The sequence below is a fragment of the Castor canadensis genome, chromosome 7 (genome assembly GCF_047511655.1).
Source record: "Castor canadensis chromosome 7, mCasCan1.hap1v2, whole genome shotgun sequence".
NCBI lineage: Eukaryota > Metazoa > Chordata > Mammalia > Rodentia > Castoridae > Castor > Castor canadensis.
Window position 1 is genome coordinate 163001137 of NC_133392.1, and position 16181 is coordinate 163017317.

Sequence of the window (16181 nt, forward strand, 5' to 3'; positions counted from 1 at the left end):
TCGCGGTCGGAGAACCCTAGAGTCACCCGCGACGCGCGGCGGGGCGGGACCGGGCGGAGGATGTGAGGCGGCGCACGGCATTATGGGGCCGGAAGTGCCGCGCACGCTGTAGCTGAGCGTCATGTCCGAGGTGCACGGCCGTCGGAGGTGAGTCCGGTGTGAGGGCCCTCTGGATCCCCAGCGGGCGCGCGTACTCGGGGCCTCCTACGCTCCTCAGTGGATGGGGTGGGGCCTAATGGGGTAAGCTGGCAGTGGCCGTGACTTGACATAACCCGCAGGCGCCTGGCGGAACTGACCGTGGATGAGTTCCTGGCCTCGGGTTTTGATTCCGAGTCCGACTCGGAGCAGGAGGGCGCCCCGGTGATGGCGGCGCGGGAGGCATGCGGACATGGAGCCACCCTGAGCCAGGGCCGGTCAAGCGGTGGCCCCTCGGCCAGGTGAGCGGCGTTTTCTTGCTTTGGGCCCTGCGTCCCTCTCGGAGTCGGTCTCTAGTCCCATGCTAGCTGCGCCCGGCCCTCTGCCAGCCTTCTCAGGCGTGAGTTGGCGGGTAGCGCAGATGTCCATTTCTAACCCAGGCTCGGTCTGGGGTAAACCAGTGCAGCGCGCCGGAGGTTACGCTCAGTGGGTGGAAAGGAACACTGAAGGTATTAGAGGGCGTGTTACCAGCCTTGCTGAAAAAAACGGGCAACGTCTTTTAGGAGGGCGGTATCTGAATGACGGTCTGAGTGGGAATAGCAAAGACTCCGAAGTGAAGTCTTTGAGGAAGTGCAAAGGCGGCAGAAGGGGTAGGAAAGAAGAAGGAGATGAAACCAGAATGGCAAGGAGACCAGATTCTGTAGACTGTTTGAAAAAAGACTTGCCTGTAAAATGAGTTGTCTAGGGTTTTAAGCAGTGAAGTGGTATAAGGTGGTGTGTGAAAAAGGGTCTCTCTGGTTGTTGTGCTGAGGGGTTGTGGGTGGCAAGAGTGGAAACAAGTTGGAGAGGAGGCATGCATAGATTTGTAGGTCCTACTGCTAGAGCTTATGATGGGTTCCAACAACAGGGTGAGCATTGTGGGGGCACAGCAAATCAGGGGAGAGCACAGGCTGGGCGTCTGTGTGTTGGGTTTGAGATGCCTATGTTGAACAGAGCCAGAGTCTGCTGGATATGTGAGTCTGGAAGAGAAAATTACCTTCTGAGAATTCCCGGGTGTGGTCCTTGGTAGCAGCTGTGGAGGAAGCAGATTAACCGTGTGGCCTCTTTGAGGAGGCTAGCAAGCTGGCCCATGTGGGGAACAAGACAACACCACCACCACCACCCTGTTGGTTTTCTATTGGACTTATTGACCACCACCTTTTCAGTCGGCATAAAGGTCGTGCCTCTGAGCACAAGGACCAGCTCTCTCGGCTGAAGGACAGGGACCCGGAGTTCTACAAGTTCCTGCAGGAGAATGACCAGAGCCTGCTGGACTTCAGTGATTCAGACACCTCCGAAGAGGAAGAGGAGCAGTTCCACTCTCTACCAGACATGCTGGAGGTGAGGTCTATGCAGACCTGGGCAGCTGGGCACCTGTGGCTTCCACACCCTGCCCTAGCTTGGCCCTTTTGTGTCCAATGCAGGAAGCAAGTGAGGAGGAAGATGAAGGGGAGGATGGTCATGGAGTCCCCAGAGGATCACAGAGAAAAAAGAATGAGCCTACTCCTGTGACTCTTGCCATGGTGGAAAGATGGAAGCAGGCAGCAAGGGTGAGAGGCAGTAAGGGCTGGGCAGCCGAACCCCTACTGGCAGGGTTCTCTGCTGTCGTTTGCCTCATTTGAGGTATCTGAGGCTGTGCAGGTGGAAGGAGTCCTTCTCTGAGCAGCACACAATAACTACTATCTTCCTGAGTGCTGGGAGGCCCTGCTGTATTCTCTCCTAGTCAGAGACCAGGGCTCTGTCTAGTCTACTCCCTTCTCCTTAATCTTTTTCTCAGGCCCCTGCTTTCTGAAGTCAGGCCACCGTGTGGGGGGCATAGTAGCCATGTCTATACTTTAGCGTATTTTCTTTTGCTATGATGGAATACCGCAACTGGATAATTTGTAAAGAAAAGATATTTGGCTCCCGTTTCTGGAAACTGAGAAGTCCAATAGCATGAGGCTAGTGTCTACTGAGGGCCTCATGGAGAACCTCATAACATGGTGAGACAGAGCAAGCATGCTAATTCGTTCTCTTTTCTTTTTTATTGTGCTGGGGGTCTAATCAAGGGCTTTGCACATGCTAGGTAAGTGCTCTGTCACTGAGCTCTACCCTTTCATAAAGCTGCTGATGCCATCCTGGGGGTCCTACCATCATTCCTTCATCTAACTCTGATTACCTCCCAAAGGGTCCTCCTCCAAATACCAACATACGAAATTGAGATCTTCTGGGGGCATATTTAAACCCAGAATATTTATTGATTGGTGGCAGAGCCAGCATCCTTCTAAGTACCTCACATTGTTTTTTTCAGAGCAAGGAGTGAAAAGGCAGTACTCCGTATACCTTCTGGAGCTGGCCATTGTCCATGATTCAGGACCCTCAGGAGCCTCTGGGCTCCTGAGACAGACTTCCTGCCCATCCAAGAGGACTGTGGACTCATGCCCAGTTTTGTTGCTAGCATGTGACTCAGTAAACTGGTCCCCATCCCTGCTCTATGTCTGAGATTGTGGAGGAGGGATTCCTTTCCCTCACAGTGCAGGTTCCTGGGGCCAGCTGCTCTGTGGCTCACTGCTCCCTCAACAGTCTTGGTCCTTACCATTTCAGCAACACCTCACTCCCAGGCTGTTCCATGAAGTCATGCAGGCGTTCCGAGCAGCTGTAGCCACCACCCAAGGCGATCAGGAAGGTGCTGAGGTCTGCAGGTTCCAAGTCACAGACAGCGCTGGTGAGCTGGGGTCAGAGGACCCATGTGAGACTCATTTCTTATGTCTGTTCTGTGAGTGACATCTGTGTCCCTTCTTTGCAGTGTTTAATTCTTTGGTCACCTTCTGTGTCAGAGATCTCTTTGGTTGCCTTCAGAAACTGCTGTTTGGAAAGGGACCGAAGGACAGCAGCAGGTGAGGGGACAGACATGTTGAAAGCTCTACTCTGCAGGAACCAGCATAGGCCTTGGGGCCTAGGCCCAGCAGGACAGAGTCAGGCTCTTTGGGGCCTCTAAGAGGGCAGCGGCATGAGGGGCCCTTGCAGGAGCCACTCAGGCCATTGTGGATAGCTCTACTCTCTTTCCTACCTGAAAAGAAATTTTTGGGCTGGTGGAGTGGCTCAGGTTGTAGAGAGCCTGCTTAAGCAAGTGTGAGTATGAGGCCCTGAGTTTAAACTCCAGTACCAAAAAAAAAAAAAAAAAAATTCTCTGCCCAGGATTGCTTGGGAATGTGGAAAGTATGCTTGGTTTTGCTCTTGGAATTTTCCCAGGTCTGGTATCTTTACTCCCTTTATAGATGTATTAGTCCCATCCATACTTGATCTCTGTGGATATGTGAGTTCCACTAATGCTTCTTAACTTCTGCAGATGTGAGTTCTGTCCATGCTCCTTGACCTTTGTGGGTATGTGAATACTACATGCTCCTTGACCTGGGTGGTGTCAATCCACTGATTCTCGTTGACCTCTGTGGATATGTGAATGCCACCCTTGCTCCTTGACCTCTGTGGGTGTGTGAGTCCTGTCCATGCTTCTTGATCTCTGGATCCTAGACCAACCCATGTTCCTTGAGTTCTGTGAATGTGAGGGCCATCCATGCTCCTTGACCTCTGTGGCTGGCCTGTCTCCAAGAGGCATGTGTACCTATATGCAGGGGCCTTATTGCTGCTGGGGTAGACAAGGACATGAAATGTCTTACGTAGCATAGTAACTGGAAGAGTGGGAATCATGCTGGGGCTGGGAGTGCCTACAGCCATGTGCTGTTGAGGTAGTAAGAACCTGGAGACTCAAATTCAGTAAGGACCTCTTTTAATAGAAGCAGAGAAGAGGGCCCTGCTGTCAGTACCTGGAGCACTCTTCTGGTACCTGGGCTAGGTTGGTGCATTGGCAGGTCATGCCTGTGTGGAGGCAGCTCTAACTGGTGGGGCATGAAAGCTGATAGGTGGATTGGGTAAAGGCTAAGCTAGGAGATAGGCAGGCAGCAAGGCAGTAGCTGAGTGGACTGGCAGTGGGTGGTGCCAGGTGCAGGTGGGGTTTGTGAACAGGGTTGTTTCCTGAGCTGCTGCGGGTGCCCCTTAGCTGGTGCCAGCTTAGGTACCAGGAGGGTTGGCCAATGGGGAGACATTCTGCCCTTTGGTCCTTGGTGTGGTTCAGCAGATTTTGGTGAACACCTACTATGTACTGAGTCCTGTGCACACTGAGGAGTAAACTTTGAGAAACCCACAGGGGCTCAACTGCTGTTGCAAGACACCTGGTCGTTGAGTATATTACGGATCTGGAGTTTTAGGTGAAATTGAGTGTGTAAATGCACATGGCCTGGCCTTTACAGCACATGCAGGACAAAGATACCAAGTCTGCAGCAATGAGGGGTGCCAGGTTAGGCCTCAGAGGCCCTGAATGCCTGCTACAGGGTTTGAGGGCTTGATGTGGTGGGGATGGGGTCTTGGGAACCTAGAAAAGGACCATGTCTGAGGGAGGCACAAGGTGAGAGACCTTGGAAGGATGGGAGTTCAGGACCTTGGAGGGCTGTTGCTCTGCATTCTGGCCTAGCTGGTGGCTTGTGGGAGGTGCTGGTACTGTTAGGGGTGGGTGTCAGTCTTGGCCATGCTCCAGAGGGTCCTGGCTATAAGGAGCTCTTCAGCTTTTTGTGGAGAGGGTTGGAGCATCTGCCCATATCAAAGGATCATGTACCTTGGTGTTACGGACTCTGTGCCTGGACAGCCTGGTGTCTGAACTGCATGGATGGGGTGGGTGTTGGTCTCTGCAGGATGCTGCAGCCATCCAGCAGCCCGCTCTGGGGGAAGCTCCGTGTGGACGTCAAGGCATACTTGAGCTCAGTCATACAGGTGCTGTTCTGGTGGGGGCGGAGAATTGGGCCCTGGCCAAGTCTGGTGGTCCAGTGCTTTTTTGTACCCCAGACTTGAATGAGCTTGGGCTTTACTGTCCCTTCCTGTTTCCCCAGCTGGTGGCCTGTCTGGCTGAAGCTACAGTGTTGGCAGCTGTCCTGCAGCACATTAGCAGCTTGGTGCCCTACTATCTTACCTTCCCTAAGCAGTGCCGCATGCTCCTCAAGGTGGGCAGCCCATCCCACTGCATTGGCATGACTTGGGGGTACACATGATTCTCCCATTCGTAGGGTGGAGGTGGCATCTTTACCCACACTCACTCAAGGCTGGCTCCTCTGTACCCTTCACCCCCCCGCCCCAGGTCCTCATCTCAGGCAGCCTCCACCCTATCTGGGCAGCATAGCTCAGTAATGTAAGAAGAGGCCCCATTGAGGCAACCATGTTCTGGCATATTTGACAGTAGCCACAGTGTGATCGGGTGCCTGTTAACAGGCACACGAAAAAGGCAGATTGTCATAGCCCTACTTTTATGGGGCATAATGAGCTCTGCTCTGTGTTTTGGTGTCTGTTTAACTGATGTTCATATTCGTGGCTTCTCCCTTGATGTGTTTTGGGAAGGGCTGTCTCCCAGCAGGGGTAGCCTTTGTCTCAGGGAGGTGTCCCAGGATGTAATTGCCTGCCAAGTGACAACCCCCTTCCTCAGAGGATGGTAGTTCTGTGGAGCACGGGAGAGGAGTCTCTACGGGTCTTGGCCTTCCTGATCCTCATCAAAGTCTGCCGGCATAAGAAGGATACCTTCCTGAGTCCCATCCTGAAGGTAGGATGGGCCCCGCATCTGTCCATCAGAGTCCGTGTTCAGAATCTTAGCCTGAGGCCTGGCTGCAGCCTTTGTGGTTGGTGCTTCTCACTGGGCCCTGGCACTGCGCTCTGGGTACCAGGGTCCATGGGTCAGTTTACTCACCAAGAACTTGAAGTGGTGATAGGAGCCTGTGGCCCCCTGGGTTCCACCTGGACTCTGCTCCACAGAGCTCTCCCTAGGGATGACCTCTCCTCTTGGTGGATGAGGATGTTCTGCATGGAGAATAGGAACAGGTTTGAGGCCACAGTCGGGATAAAACCCTGCTGCTGGCTTCAAGCCTGGGATGGCCTACTAACCCTAACCCTCTGAAGGCTCTACCGCCACCTCCCTGTACAGACCCAGCAGGGTATCTCCTCTTACCTCCCTCCTGGGCCTTTGAAAATGTCCTTGCCTATTCCACAGCTCACCCCTCCCTTATTCACTTTCCCCATAAGACTTCTCTGTGTACCTTAGACTGTACCTGAGGCTGGTGGGCGCAACTGTGGAGGCTGAGGAGCTAGGGACTGTGGAAGGGAGGGGTCTGCAGCCAAGTGGTCAGGCTTGAGGCAGCGGCTCTAAGGGAAAGGCCTGGATATTGCCAGTGGCCTGGAACTGGGCAGTGGGTGCTCAGGTGGCTCTGACTTGGTTCTCTCTGGCAGCAAATGTACATCACATACGTGAGGAATTGCAAGTTCACTTCCCCCACCACCCTGCCCCTCATCAACTTCATGCAGCGGACACTAACTGAGATGCTTGCTCTGGACCCTAGCATCTCCTACCAACATGCCTTCCTCTATATCCGCCAGCTTGCAATCCACCTGCGCAATGCTATGACCACTGGCAAGAAGGTGTGTGTTCAGTCCTATCAAAGCCCAGGAGCCTATGTCTCTCTGAAGCCCTTGTCGGGGGAGATGGCCCAACACCTTGGTGTGAGGCCTTGAGTGGGTGACGGGCACAGGGCGACTGTTCTGGTGGGGAGGACTGTTCTGGCCCTTAGAGGTGGACTCCACTCTGATTAGGAGACGTACCAGTCTGTGTACAACTGGCAGTATGTACACTGCCTCTACCTGTGGTGCCGTGTCTTGAGTGCTCTTGGCTCCAGGGAAGTCCTGCAGCCCCTGCTGTACCCCCTCTCGCAGGTCATCATCGGCTGCATCAAGTGAGTTCCGGGGCGGGGCTGTATGGAGTTGTCCTGGAGGGTGGGGACAGTAAGTTTGTCAGGATGTTCTAGGCAGTACCCTTCAGGACCTTTGGGTTTGGGCGTTGGCAATTCCTCAGGAAGAGGTTGGGAAGATGGACTGAACTCCTGTGAGGTGAGCTGTTTAGCTGCTCACAGTGCAGCACTGCTGTTCTAAGGGCCAGTGGGCTTATGTGCAGTATGAAGGACATTTGGGTTCAGTGACCTCGGGTTCTTGGCCAAGCATCTGGTACTATGTGTGCCTCTCTGTCCAGAAGGGGGCGTTTCTGTCCTCAGAAGTGTTCACCTGAGCCATGGAAACTCTGGGCTTTGAAGAGAGGCAGGAGGTCCAAGGGAAGAATCCTCAAAAGCAAGAATTAGGGAAGAAAGGCAGGAATGAGCAGCCCCTACCCCTAAAATTAACTTAGAAGCTGGATGGTGTCCTCCAGTCCCACAGCTGAGCCAATGAGGCAGGTCCTTAGTCCAGCATCCAGGCATTTTGTTGTGCCCCATTGTGTTTGGGAGTGGGAGAACATGATGCTGCCCTGTGGGCACTATGGCTACTCAACTCCTGTAGGTGGGAAGGGGTCAGAGGCAGTAGGTGGCTGGGGTGGGGGCAACTGACCCAGATCTGCTTTTCCCTAGGCTGGTGCCCACCGCCCGCTTCTATCCACTGCGCATGCACTGTGTGCGTGCCTTGACGCTGCTGGCAGAGAGCACCAGCACCTTCATCCCTGTGCTGCCCTTCATCCTTGAGGTGGGTGGCTAGGTGCAGCCAGGTAGGGGCTTTGTGAACTTTCTTTGGAACCCACATCTCCTCCCCTGTGGCAGCCTCTGTCTTGGCACCTGGCTGAGGTCTTTCTGCCTTTGATCTTCCCAAGTCTTTCCCATGCCTCTGGGACATCTTTTTTTTTTTGTCCTGGATGGCCCTCATACTGACCCTTGCCTAGGCTTGCTGAAGCTGGCCCTGTAGGGCCTCCCATACCAGGTTCATATCTCTTGAGAAAGCCACAGGGACTGTGGAGCTCTCTGCCCACAAGGTATCCCTGCTCTTTCTTTGGTTTATGGGAAGAGGGTATTAAGAGCAGCCTCACGTGCCAGTTGATCTCTTCCCAGCCCTCTGCCCAGGCTAGAGAAGGGGCAGTGTTCCTCCCCACCCCTCATTTATCAATAACTGCTAGGCTCTTCTCCACTTGGAGCCAGGCTCAGCCACCAGCACTCTGCCCTGCTGTATAGTGTCTCCTGCCAGGGGCTTCCCTCCTATGAAGGGGGTCAGAGCTCTGGAAGATGAGGAGAGTCTGAAGGAGTCTGTGGGACCTGGGACATGCTGTGTCTGGCCTTGTGCCCCTGTTCTCTAGGAGTCTTCCTTCCAAAGTCTAAGGTCTGGGGCTGTTCTGACATGCCCTGGGGACAGATTTTCCAGCAGGTGGACTTCAATAGGCGGCCAGGTCGCATGAGCTCCAGGCCTATCAACTTCTCTGTGATCCTGAAGCTGTCCAGTGCCAACCTACAGGAGAAGGCATACCGGGTGAGACTGGTCTCCAAGCCTTCTGAAGGCGGCTTGTCGTGGGAGGGGGTATGTGTGCCATGTCAGGAGGTCAGAAGGTGTTGAGGTGAACATAACAGGTAGACAGGAGGGACAGCCATTCTGTAGCATTCAGGTGCAGACCTTCATGGTCGTCTTGGATTGGGGACCTGGGGTGCCATCCCAGATTGTATGAGCCTGAGTGTGGCTTCTGGGGGGGCTGTGAGCACTGCCTTATGGCCTCTGGCCTGGAGATTGAGTGGATCCTCAGGTAGAAGATCCTGAGCACTAGGGCCCTATACCCTGATGAGCTTGATCTTGCCCTGCTGCTTCAGGATGGCCTGGTGGAGCAGCTGTATGACCTCATCCTGGAGTACCTGCATAGCCAAGCCCACAGCATTGCCTTCCCTGAGCTGGTGCTACCCACTGTCTTGCAGGTGTGTGCCTGACATCTGGCTCCCCTACTCTACCCAGATCCTTTGGGGTCTGCTTTATAGTCATCTTGGATCGTCTTTTAAGGGGCTAAGCTCCCTTTGTACACAGGGGCCAAAGGGAGATGTCCTTGTCTCAGCCACACAGGACCAGTAGCAGAGTTGACCAGACTTTTTGTTCCACTCTGACACTGCCTGACAGCTGGACCCCCTGGGGCCAAAATAGGGGGATTGATCCTTAGGGTGCAGGAGACTGAGGGGCTTCTTTCTGGGGGCTGTCAGGTTGGCTCTGGATGAGGGATTATCACTCGCCCACTCACAGGATTAGGGTAGACCTGCAGTTTCTGAATCTCAGGAACATGCTTGCCCCTCCCCAGGCTGGGCCAACCATGTATTGCCCAGGGACTTGATTAGCCACCTGTTGAAGCCCAAAGCCTGGGTTGGGTTAGTCCCCTGACTGCTTTCCCATGTGGTCCTAGGGATGGAGTAAGGTTCTCCCTTGTCTTGGAAGCTCTCTCTGCACTCCTCCTATGAGAGTGTCTGCTCTCATCCCATACCAGGCACTTCTCATGGGAGGGAACCTCTGCTGTCCCCATTTTGACTGTGGGGGTGGGTCTCCTACTTACAGGCTAGTGTTCATACCTGAGCCATACCTAGCTCAGGCCCATCCAGACACAGGTGGGTGTGTGTGTGTGTGTGTGTGCATATGGCACAGTTACACACCCAGAGTTGTGAACATGCTCAGTTACTCACAGTCGCACAGAGTGTGGCAGTGGCCTCTATTCCTCCTGTGTCTTCTTCACTGGTGATGCCCAGCAGTCAGGATACCTATGCTTGTGGACTTAAGGTCTCAGGGGTGGGAGTCTACAGAGTATAGGGGATCAGCAGACTTTTTTCATAAAAAGCAAAATGGTAAATGTTTTCGGCCTTGTGGGATGCATGGGTGGCTTCTGGCCACTGCAGAAGCAGCCACAGATGCTCATGCACAGCTAAGCTGGGCTGTGTGCCAGTGGGACTTTATTTATGGAGACAGGAGGCTCTTGGGCCTTTTTTGGGATATGGTGCAGCCCTGTGTCTGGAGCTGCATCGAGTCTCTCCCTTCTGCAGCTGAAATCCTTCCTTCGGGAATGCAAGGTGGCCAATTACTGCCGGCAGGTGCGCCAGCTGCTGGAGAAGGTGCAGGAGAACGCAGCACACATTTGCAACCAACGCCAGAGGGTCTCCTTCGGAGTATCTGATCGAATAGCAGTGGTCAGCTGGGAAAGGGCTTCTGAGCCCTGGCTGCCTGAGAGAGTGTGGTGGGGGTTTGCCCAGGGCAAGGCATGACCCTGAACTGCCAAAATCCTTAGGATGCTTGGGAGAAGCAGGCCCAGAAAGAGGGGACCCCACTCACCAAATACTACAGTCACTGGCGGAAGCTGAGGGACCGTGAGATCCAGCTGGAGATTAGTGGCAAGGAGCGGGTAGGCATGGAGCTGGGGCTGGATTCAGAGTTGCATGTTGGCATGATCTTAAGACTGGGCAGGAAAGATTTGATGCTCGCTGGGGGTGACTTGGGTGGTTTGGGATAGTATGGCTGTCAGATACAGCAGTAACTGTGATTCAGCGAGGAGTGGGTATCACACATCTTGCAGATCTGGCCAGGGTGGCTAGACCTGTCTCTCACACCAGCCTGAGAGCATGAGGAAGATAGGTGGGAGGAGCAGCAACGCCTTTTGCCTTTGACCCTGGGCCTGTCCCTGGCTGTGGGTTGGATGACCTGGGGAAATCGTCATGCTGAGTAGCATGCTGCAAGTCTGCTCTCAGTTCTGGGAGCAATGGGTGCAGGTATGGGAGCAGAAAGACCCAGCAGAGAACTGCTAAGCAGGGTCCTAGTGAGGGGCTGGACTGGGAAGTGAGGCTGGAAGAGGGAACACTGGCAGGAGGGAGGGAGGGAGGGAGGAAGGAAGGAATGAATGAATGAATGAGGGGGATACCAGGTTGGATAAAGCTTGATGGCTACTGTCCACCCTGAGAGTGGTTGTGGTGGGCCATGAGGTGGGGCTGGGCTGGGCTGGGCTGGGCTGGGCTGGGCTCGGCTCGGCTCTCTCTGCCTTTGCGCACCCCAGTTTCCACTCTGGTTCTGATCCCTGCAGCTGGAAGACCTAAACTTCCCAGAAATCAAACGGCGGAAGGTGGAAGACAGGAAGGATGAGGACAGGAAGGAATTTAAAGACCTCTTTGACTTGGACAGTGCCGAGGAGGAGAGTGCAGACTTCTCAGAGAGAGGTAGTGCCTGTGCCATTTCTGCAATGTTCCTGGTACTGGACATCTCCCAGCACCTCACAGAGAGGGGCCTCCCTCACCAGCCCCTTCCTTCAGTTTGTGGTGGGGTCTCCATGGGATTGGTAACTGTGTCCCCAGGCATGGTCTCCCTGCAGGTGGAGAGGACAGGTGGTTCCCCCTCCTGTCTAGCTTCAATGCCTTGCTTCTGGGCCCTGGGGAGTAGCCATACATACATACAACTGCTCTTGGTCCTCAGGAATGCCTGGGTTCCTGAGAATTCAGCAAGGGTTGGAAGAAGATGACCAGGAGAAGGACGAGGAGGACAGCAGTGACTCAGAGGGTGAGTGGTTCCTGGAGTGAGGGGGACTGGCTGGGGAGCCCATCTGGCAGTGAGGCCATGAGAGGGTGACTTTGAACCAGGTCCATGCCCCTCTCTGGGGTGCCAGGCCAGCTGCTCTGTTTGCACGAGGTTTGGCTACAGCAGCACTGATAAATTAATTAGTGCTGTGATTAATTAGTGATGAGTAAGTAACCTCTAGGACTGCCTTCTTCCTGATACAGCAGAATTTATGTAGCCTTGTCTTTCCCTGCAGATGGAGGTCCAGATGCAGAAGTAGGGCTGGACCCCAGTGAGCTGTGGCGACTGGCCCAGGGACCACAGGACAAGCTAGAAGATCTGCAGCTCTCTGAGGAGGACTGAGGCCCTTCCTGCAGTTTCCCAGAGGCCCTGAGGCCAATGTCTGTGCATTAGGAAGTGAGTGGATAGTGGACAGGGCTTTATTGTTGCAGCATGACAGATCAAACACACCAAGAATCATGCTGACCTGAGGAAGGGAACCAGTACAACAGCAGTCTCACCCAGTTCAGAGGGAGGAGGTTGGCTCCCATGGCCTCTTCTACCTCTTTTTGTCTTTGGTTTGTCTGCATTCACCAGATCTTTGGAAATTCGTTCCTTTCCTCTAAGTAATGTGTTTTCCTTTTTAAAAGTCTTGGGTTTTTTGTCCAAAACCAAAAAAAGGGGGGAAAAAAAAAAAAAGCCCTATAGGGGTGGGACTGTTGCATGGGCACCCTTAAGCTCAGCACAGAGGCTGGGAGGGTTCTGGAGCCCCTGGGAGCAGAGCCACTGTCTCTGTTCCGTTCTCCTGCTTTGGTGAGGCTCGACGTGGAGGGAGTAGGGCCCCTTCATAGGGGGAGGTGGCTGTTGCTGGGGACAGGGGTTGCTGTCCTGGGCTCAGCTGCTCAGGGGCTTGAAGGCTTGGCTGTAGCGGCAGGGCCACAGGGAAGTTGGCCATGTAGAAGATGCGACCGAGGCGCTTGGCCACCTACAAAGAGATGAGCCTGACTGGGTTCCTGCTAAGGAAAGTGGCCTAGTGGGACTGTCCCCAGCATGAAGTGCCTTTGTGTCCTCCCCTGCATTGTCAGGAGCCAGTCTACTCACTTGGGCACGGATCTTGAGGGCAGGCCCCAGCTTCAGCCCCATGGTGGTCAGCAGGTGCTCCTCTGTCAACAGAGGCAAGGTCTCTCCATCGATCCCTTGTTCTCTGAACACCTGGTAACAGGGTGGCATCAGGATCTGCCAATCACTCCAGCCCACAGGGTATGGTGTTACAATGCAGGGAAAAATGGTCCAGTGAAAGGGAAATCCTGTGTCGGGTGTGGGTAAGGGACTGTGGGAGCTCTGGAGAGGGTGCAGTGCCCAGACAGCCCCACCCGGCCCCATTGACCTGCAGCTCCCCTCACCGGAGCATACTCTCCACAGCCAGACAGGCCCCCCACGAAGCTGCAGACATCCTCCACTGTCCACTTGCTGATATCCTCAGGGGGTGTGGCCTCCCCATCAGCCATAAGCCCTGCCATGGCACCTGGGAATGTGCCAGGGGAGTGTCACTAGGGCTCAGCCCTCCCTTTCCCATGACCCCCTACACCTAGACTGTTAACCCTTCCTTAAGTTGCTTAGGATATGTGGTATCTATGTCTTAAAAGGGACTTACCTCCCCATGGAACAGCCCCGGTCCCCCAACCACCAGCCTTCAATGGGTGACTAGGCTGGACTAAAATGCCCACCTGTGTGAAAGTAGGGGCTGGCTGAGTAGGGGAAACCCAGGGGCAATGGAGGGGGCAGCGTGGGTCCTGAGAGAAGCCCTTTGCCCTCCACGCTGGTTCCTCCAGCTGGGACTTGGCCAGGATTAGCGCCCCTGCTCGCAGGAGCGGCCATCTCTGGGTCTTCTCCTTCTGAGTCCTTGGAGGGGTCTTCTTCGGAGCCATCTTGAGCCCAGAGCCCAGCTCCTGTCGTCTCCGTCTCCTTGGGCTCGCTAGACCGGGGTGAAGCACAGCCCAGGCCCCCCTTACGGGGTGCACGGCAAGCAGGCTCCCGGGGTGGGGGTGGGGTCGGGGGACCCGGGCCTAGGGGGCCCTGTGGGGGCAGGGCCAGCAGCGGAGCCGCGCTGTGTTTCAACACCAACATGGCCCCGCGCCGCTGCAGCTCGTCGGCACCCTCAGGAGCCCGAAGGGCCGTCTCTGGCACCAGCAGCTGCGGTCGTTGAACGCTGTCCAGTTCTTTCTGCCGAAGGAGCTCTGCCGACATTTCCAGCCTAGGCCAGGAGAGCAGAGAACGGGGATTAGCCACAGCACGCATGTCACCATCCTCGCCGGCCTCCCGATCACTTACCGGGCCAGGCTCTGCTTCCGAAGGAGCTCCTGCTGTCGGACAAGCATCTCTGCCTGGGCGGGGGGTAGGAATCCGTAGCCTGGAGAAAGGGGACAGGCCAAGAGGCCTTTGGAGGCCATCTAAGCTGCGCCACTTCGGTCTGTCCTCTGCAAGGAGGACCCTCGCAGTTTATGCCCCCAGGACAAAAAGGGCTTGCACACTCGCTCCTCACCTGGGGTCTGGCACAGAGCCGAGGGCACCCCCAAAAAAGGGGGCCTGATATGGGGGCCCAGGGCGACGTGGGGGACATTCTGGGGCGACAGCAAGGGGGGCGGCTGAGACAGCTCCCTGTGGACAGCAGGACTGTGAGCGCGCGCCGCGGGCCCTGTACCCTCCACCCCCTTCCCCGTTCCCGTAACCGCCTCCCGGCGCACCCCCTGCCGCCGCGGCTAATTGCCGACCCTGCGGGCAGTCGATGCACTGCTCGTTACGGCTCCCGGTCGTGAGCTGCCCCCGTCCCCGCCCCGGCCGGCGGCGCCAATTAATCTTGGCGGCGGCGCGGAGGCGCTGACCCTGCGGGCGGCGGCGGCTGCAGCGGTAATTACCGCCGGGCGCGCCGTTCCCCTCCCCCGCCCCCCGGAGCCCGCTCGCCAGGGGGCGGGGGCGCGGCGTAATTAGCGGCAATCCGGAGGCGGCGGCGGCAGCTGCAGACGCCGCGCTCTGCGGCCGGCGCGGCAGGAGACGGCCAGCCGCGGCCCCTGCCCAGCGCTCCCCGCGGCCCCGCCCGCAGTGCAACCAGGCTGTGCGGCGAATCGCTCTGGTGTCTAGATTAGCGGCGCGGCCCAGGTTCCCCTCCGCTCCCAGTTCTCTGTCGTACTCCCTCCCGACCCGCTTCGGGCGGGGTTTCCAGACCTCGAGCTACAACCTCTTTGCTGTCTTAGGGGCACCTCGACTGGCCGTGTCCCCGCTTGTTCAAAAGAACCGGAGTACCCCTCTGCTGTCCTGACCATGGTGGTGATCACCCCCACACATTGTGCCCCAGAAACATTTTCCCCGGCCCTTGTCCAGCACAGTGGGCGTCAAGAGCCTCCTGTTCAGTATACCCCAAACCCTGCGTTCAGGCACACTCAAGGGATGCAGTACCTACATGGCTATGTGGGGGAGGGCGAGTTGGGGAAAGGTGCAGGCTGTTTGGCCTTCCCCGCAGGAACAAGCCCTGAGAATATGAGGGCTTCACCTAGACGCCACCCTCCCCAGTACCTCTCGGAGAAGGACGGGGCAGCAGATGGAACCGTGCCTTCCCGGTGCTGAGCCAGGCCCTGTTTCCGGCGCTGACCTACTGTGGCTGAGGGCAGGTGGACTTCCAGGCTACTGGGGCTCCTCAAAGCTGCAGCTGCCACCTCCTGCCGGACCCTCAGGAGATCTGGGGATGGGGGCAGGGCAACAGCAGTGACTCAGAAGCCGAGTTCCCCAGGGAAACCCCCCCTCCCATCCCGGTGAGGACATTGTCACAGAGAAGCCAAGGTCAACAGGAGTGGGGGGCACTTCACAGGATCCCTGAGGCCTGCTCAGTCCCTGCTTTGTATTGCTGGGACTGGAGAAGTAACCAGGTCAAACTGCAGTAGGATCTGCAAGATGCTGCAGGACAGGTGAGCTTGGAAAAGGAATATGAGGTCAGCCTCCAAAAAGTGAGGTGGGAGGGAAGGGCTCCCAGGTAGGGAGCCTTCTGGTGCTGACCTGAAGGGAAACTGGAGCCTGGGGGTGGGGGTCTGTGCAAAGGTTCAGGAGTGAGGGCACAGGCCAGCTCCTGGAGGCCAATGGGACAAGAGTCCAAGAGTTGGAGTGGGCCTCAAACTGGGGGCTGCCCAGGTGACCCCCTCCTAAATGGGAGTCAGGAATATTTGACATCCTAATACTCAAGCACAACTGGAGAGAACTTGTTACTCCCATAAAGCAGCACACATGCCATTGTCCAATAGTGGTGGCCCATGCACACACAACTGTGCAGACAGTGATCCACATGTAACACACTGATGCTGCTCCCCATTCTGCCCAGGGTGGGCCTCTGAGGCGCTGGCTCTGCTGCTGCCTGTTTATAAATTAATGACTCGAAAAGCGGAGGTGGGTCTGCTTGGGGCCGGGAGCCAGCCCTCAGAGCCCAGCCGGCGCTGCCGCCCGCGTTGATCCCAGCGGGTCTGGACTCCCCGCCCCCGCCTGCCTGGCAGCGGCCAGGACTCTCTGCAGCAGTGATTGACAACCCACTCCCCCCCCCACCCCCCCCACCCCCCCGCAAAGGCCGCCAGTGCCAGCCCCAGGCAGGG

General features: G+C 56.2%; 2 protein-coding genes across 7 annotated transcripts in view; one reads left to right on the forward strand and one right to left on the reverse strand.

Moving 5' to 3' along the window:
• On the forward strand, positions 1 to 12199 carry Noc2l (NOC2 like nucleolar associated transcriptional repressor). Its single transcript, XM_020162487.2, has 19 exons — positions 1 to 147; positions 279 to 437; positions 1341 to 1515; positions 1599 to 1724; positions 2758 to 2878; positions 2960 to 3050; positions 4899 to 4977; positions 5094 to 5204; positions 5681 to 5794; positions 6475 to 6663; positions 6835 to 6974; positions 7638 to 7749; positions 8407 to 8520; positions 8853 to 8954; positions 10056 to 10199; positions 10298 to 10411; positions 11084 to 11216; positions 11470 to 11553; positions 11807 to 12199. Exons 1-19 carry the CDS (start codon positions 122 to 124, stop codon positions 11911 to 11913), a joined length of 2241 nt encoding a protein of 746 aa, XP_020018076.1. The 5' UTR covers positions 1 to 121; the 3' UTR covers positions 11914 to 12199.
• Samd11 (sterile alpha motif domain containing 11) overlaps positions 11973 to 16181 on the reverse strand; it is an 18032-nt gene continuing 13823 nt past the window's right edge. For 5 of the 6 annotated variants that reach the window (XM_074081651.1, XM_020162486.2, XM_074081650.1 and 2 more), the window contains 7 exons: positions 15121 to 15283; positions 14093 to 14208; positions 13882 to 13960; positions 13278 to 13804; positions 12954 to 13075; positions 12652 to 12762; positions 11973 to 12535 (listed from right to left, as the gene is read on the reverse strand). In XM_074081651.1, the coding sequence (XP_073937752.1) occupies positions 12290 to 12535; positions 12652 to 12762; positions 12954 to 13075; positions 13278 to 13804; positions 13882 to 13960; positions 14093 to 14208; positions 15121 to 15283 (1364 nt within the window). In that variant the 3' untranslated portion in view covers positions 11973 to 12289. The remainder of the gene's footprint in view (positions 12536 to 12651; positions 12763 to 12953; positions 13076 to 13277; positions 13805 to 13881; positions 13961 to 14092; positions 14209 to 15120; positions 15284 to 16181) is intronic. The other variant, XM_074081652.1, reaches the window with a different exon arrangement.

What these genes read in the sequence shown, in the direction of transcription:
- Noc2l (XM_020162487.2), top strand. Translation starts at nt 122, where the DNA reads ATGTCCGAGGTGCACGGCCGTCGGAG. An exon ending in ACTTGAGCTCAGTCATACAG is followed by an intron (nt 4,978 to 5,093) that starts GTGCTGTTCTGG and finishes CTGTTTCCCCAG; the next exon opens with CTGGTGGCCTGTCTGGCTGA. An exon ending in AGTGCCGCATGCTCCTCAAG is followed by an intron (nt 5,205 to 5,680) that starts GTGGGCAGCCCA and finishes CCCCTTCCTCAG; the next exon opens with AGGATGGTAGTTCTGTGGAG.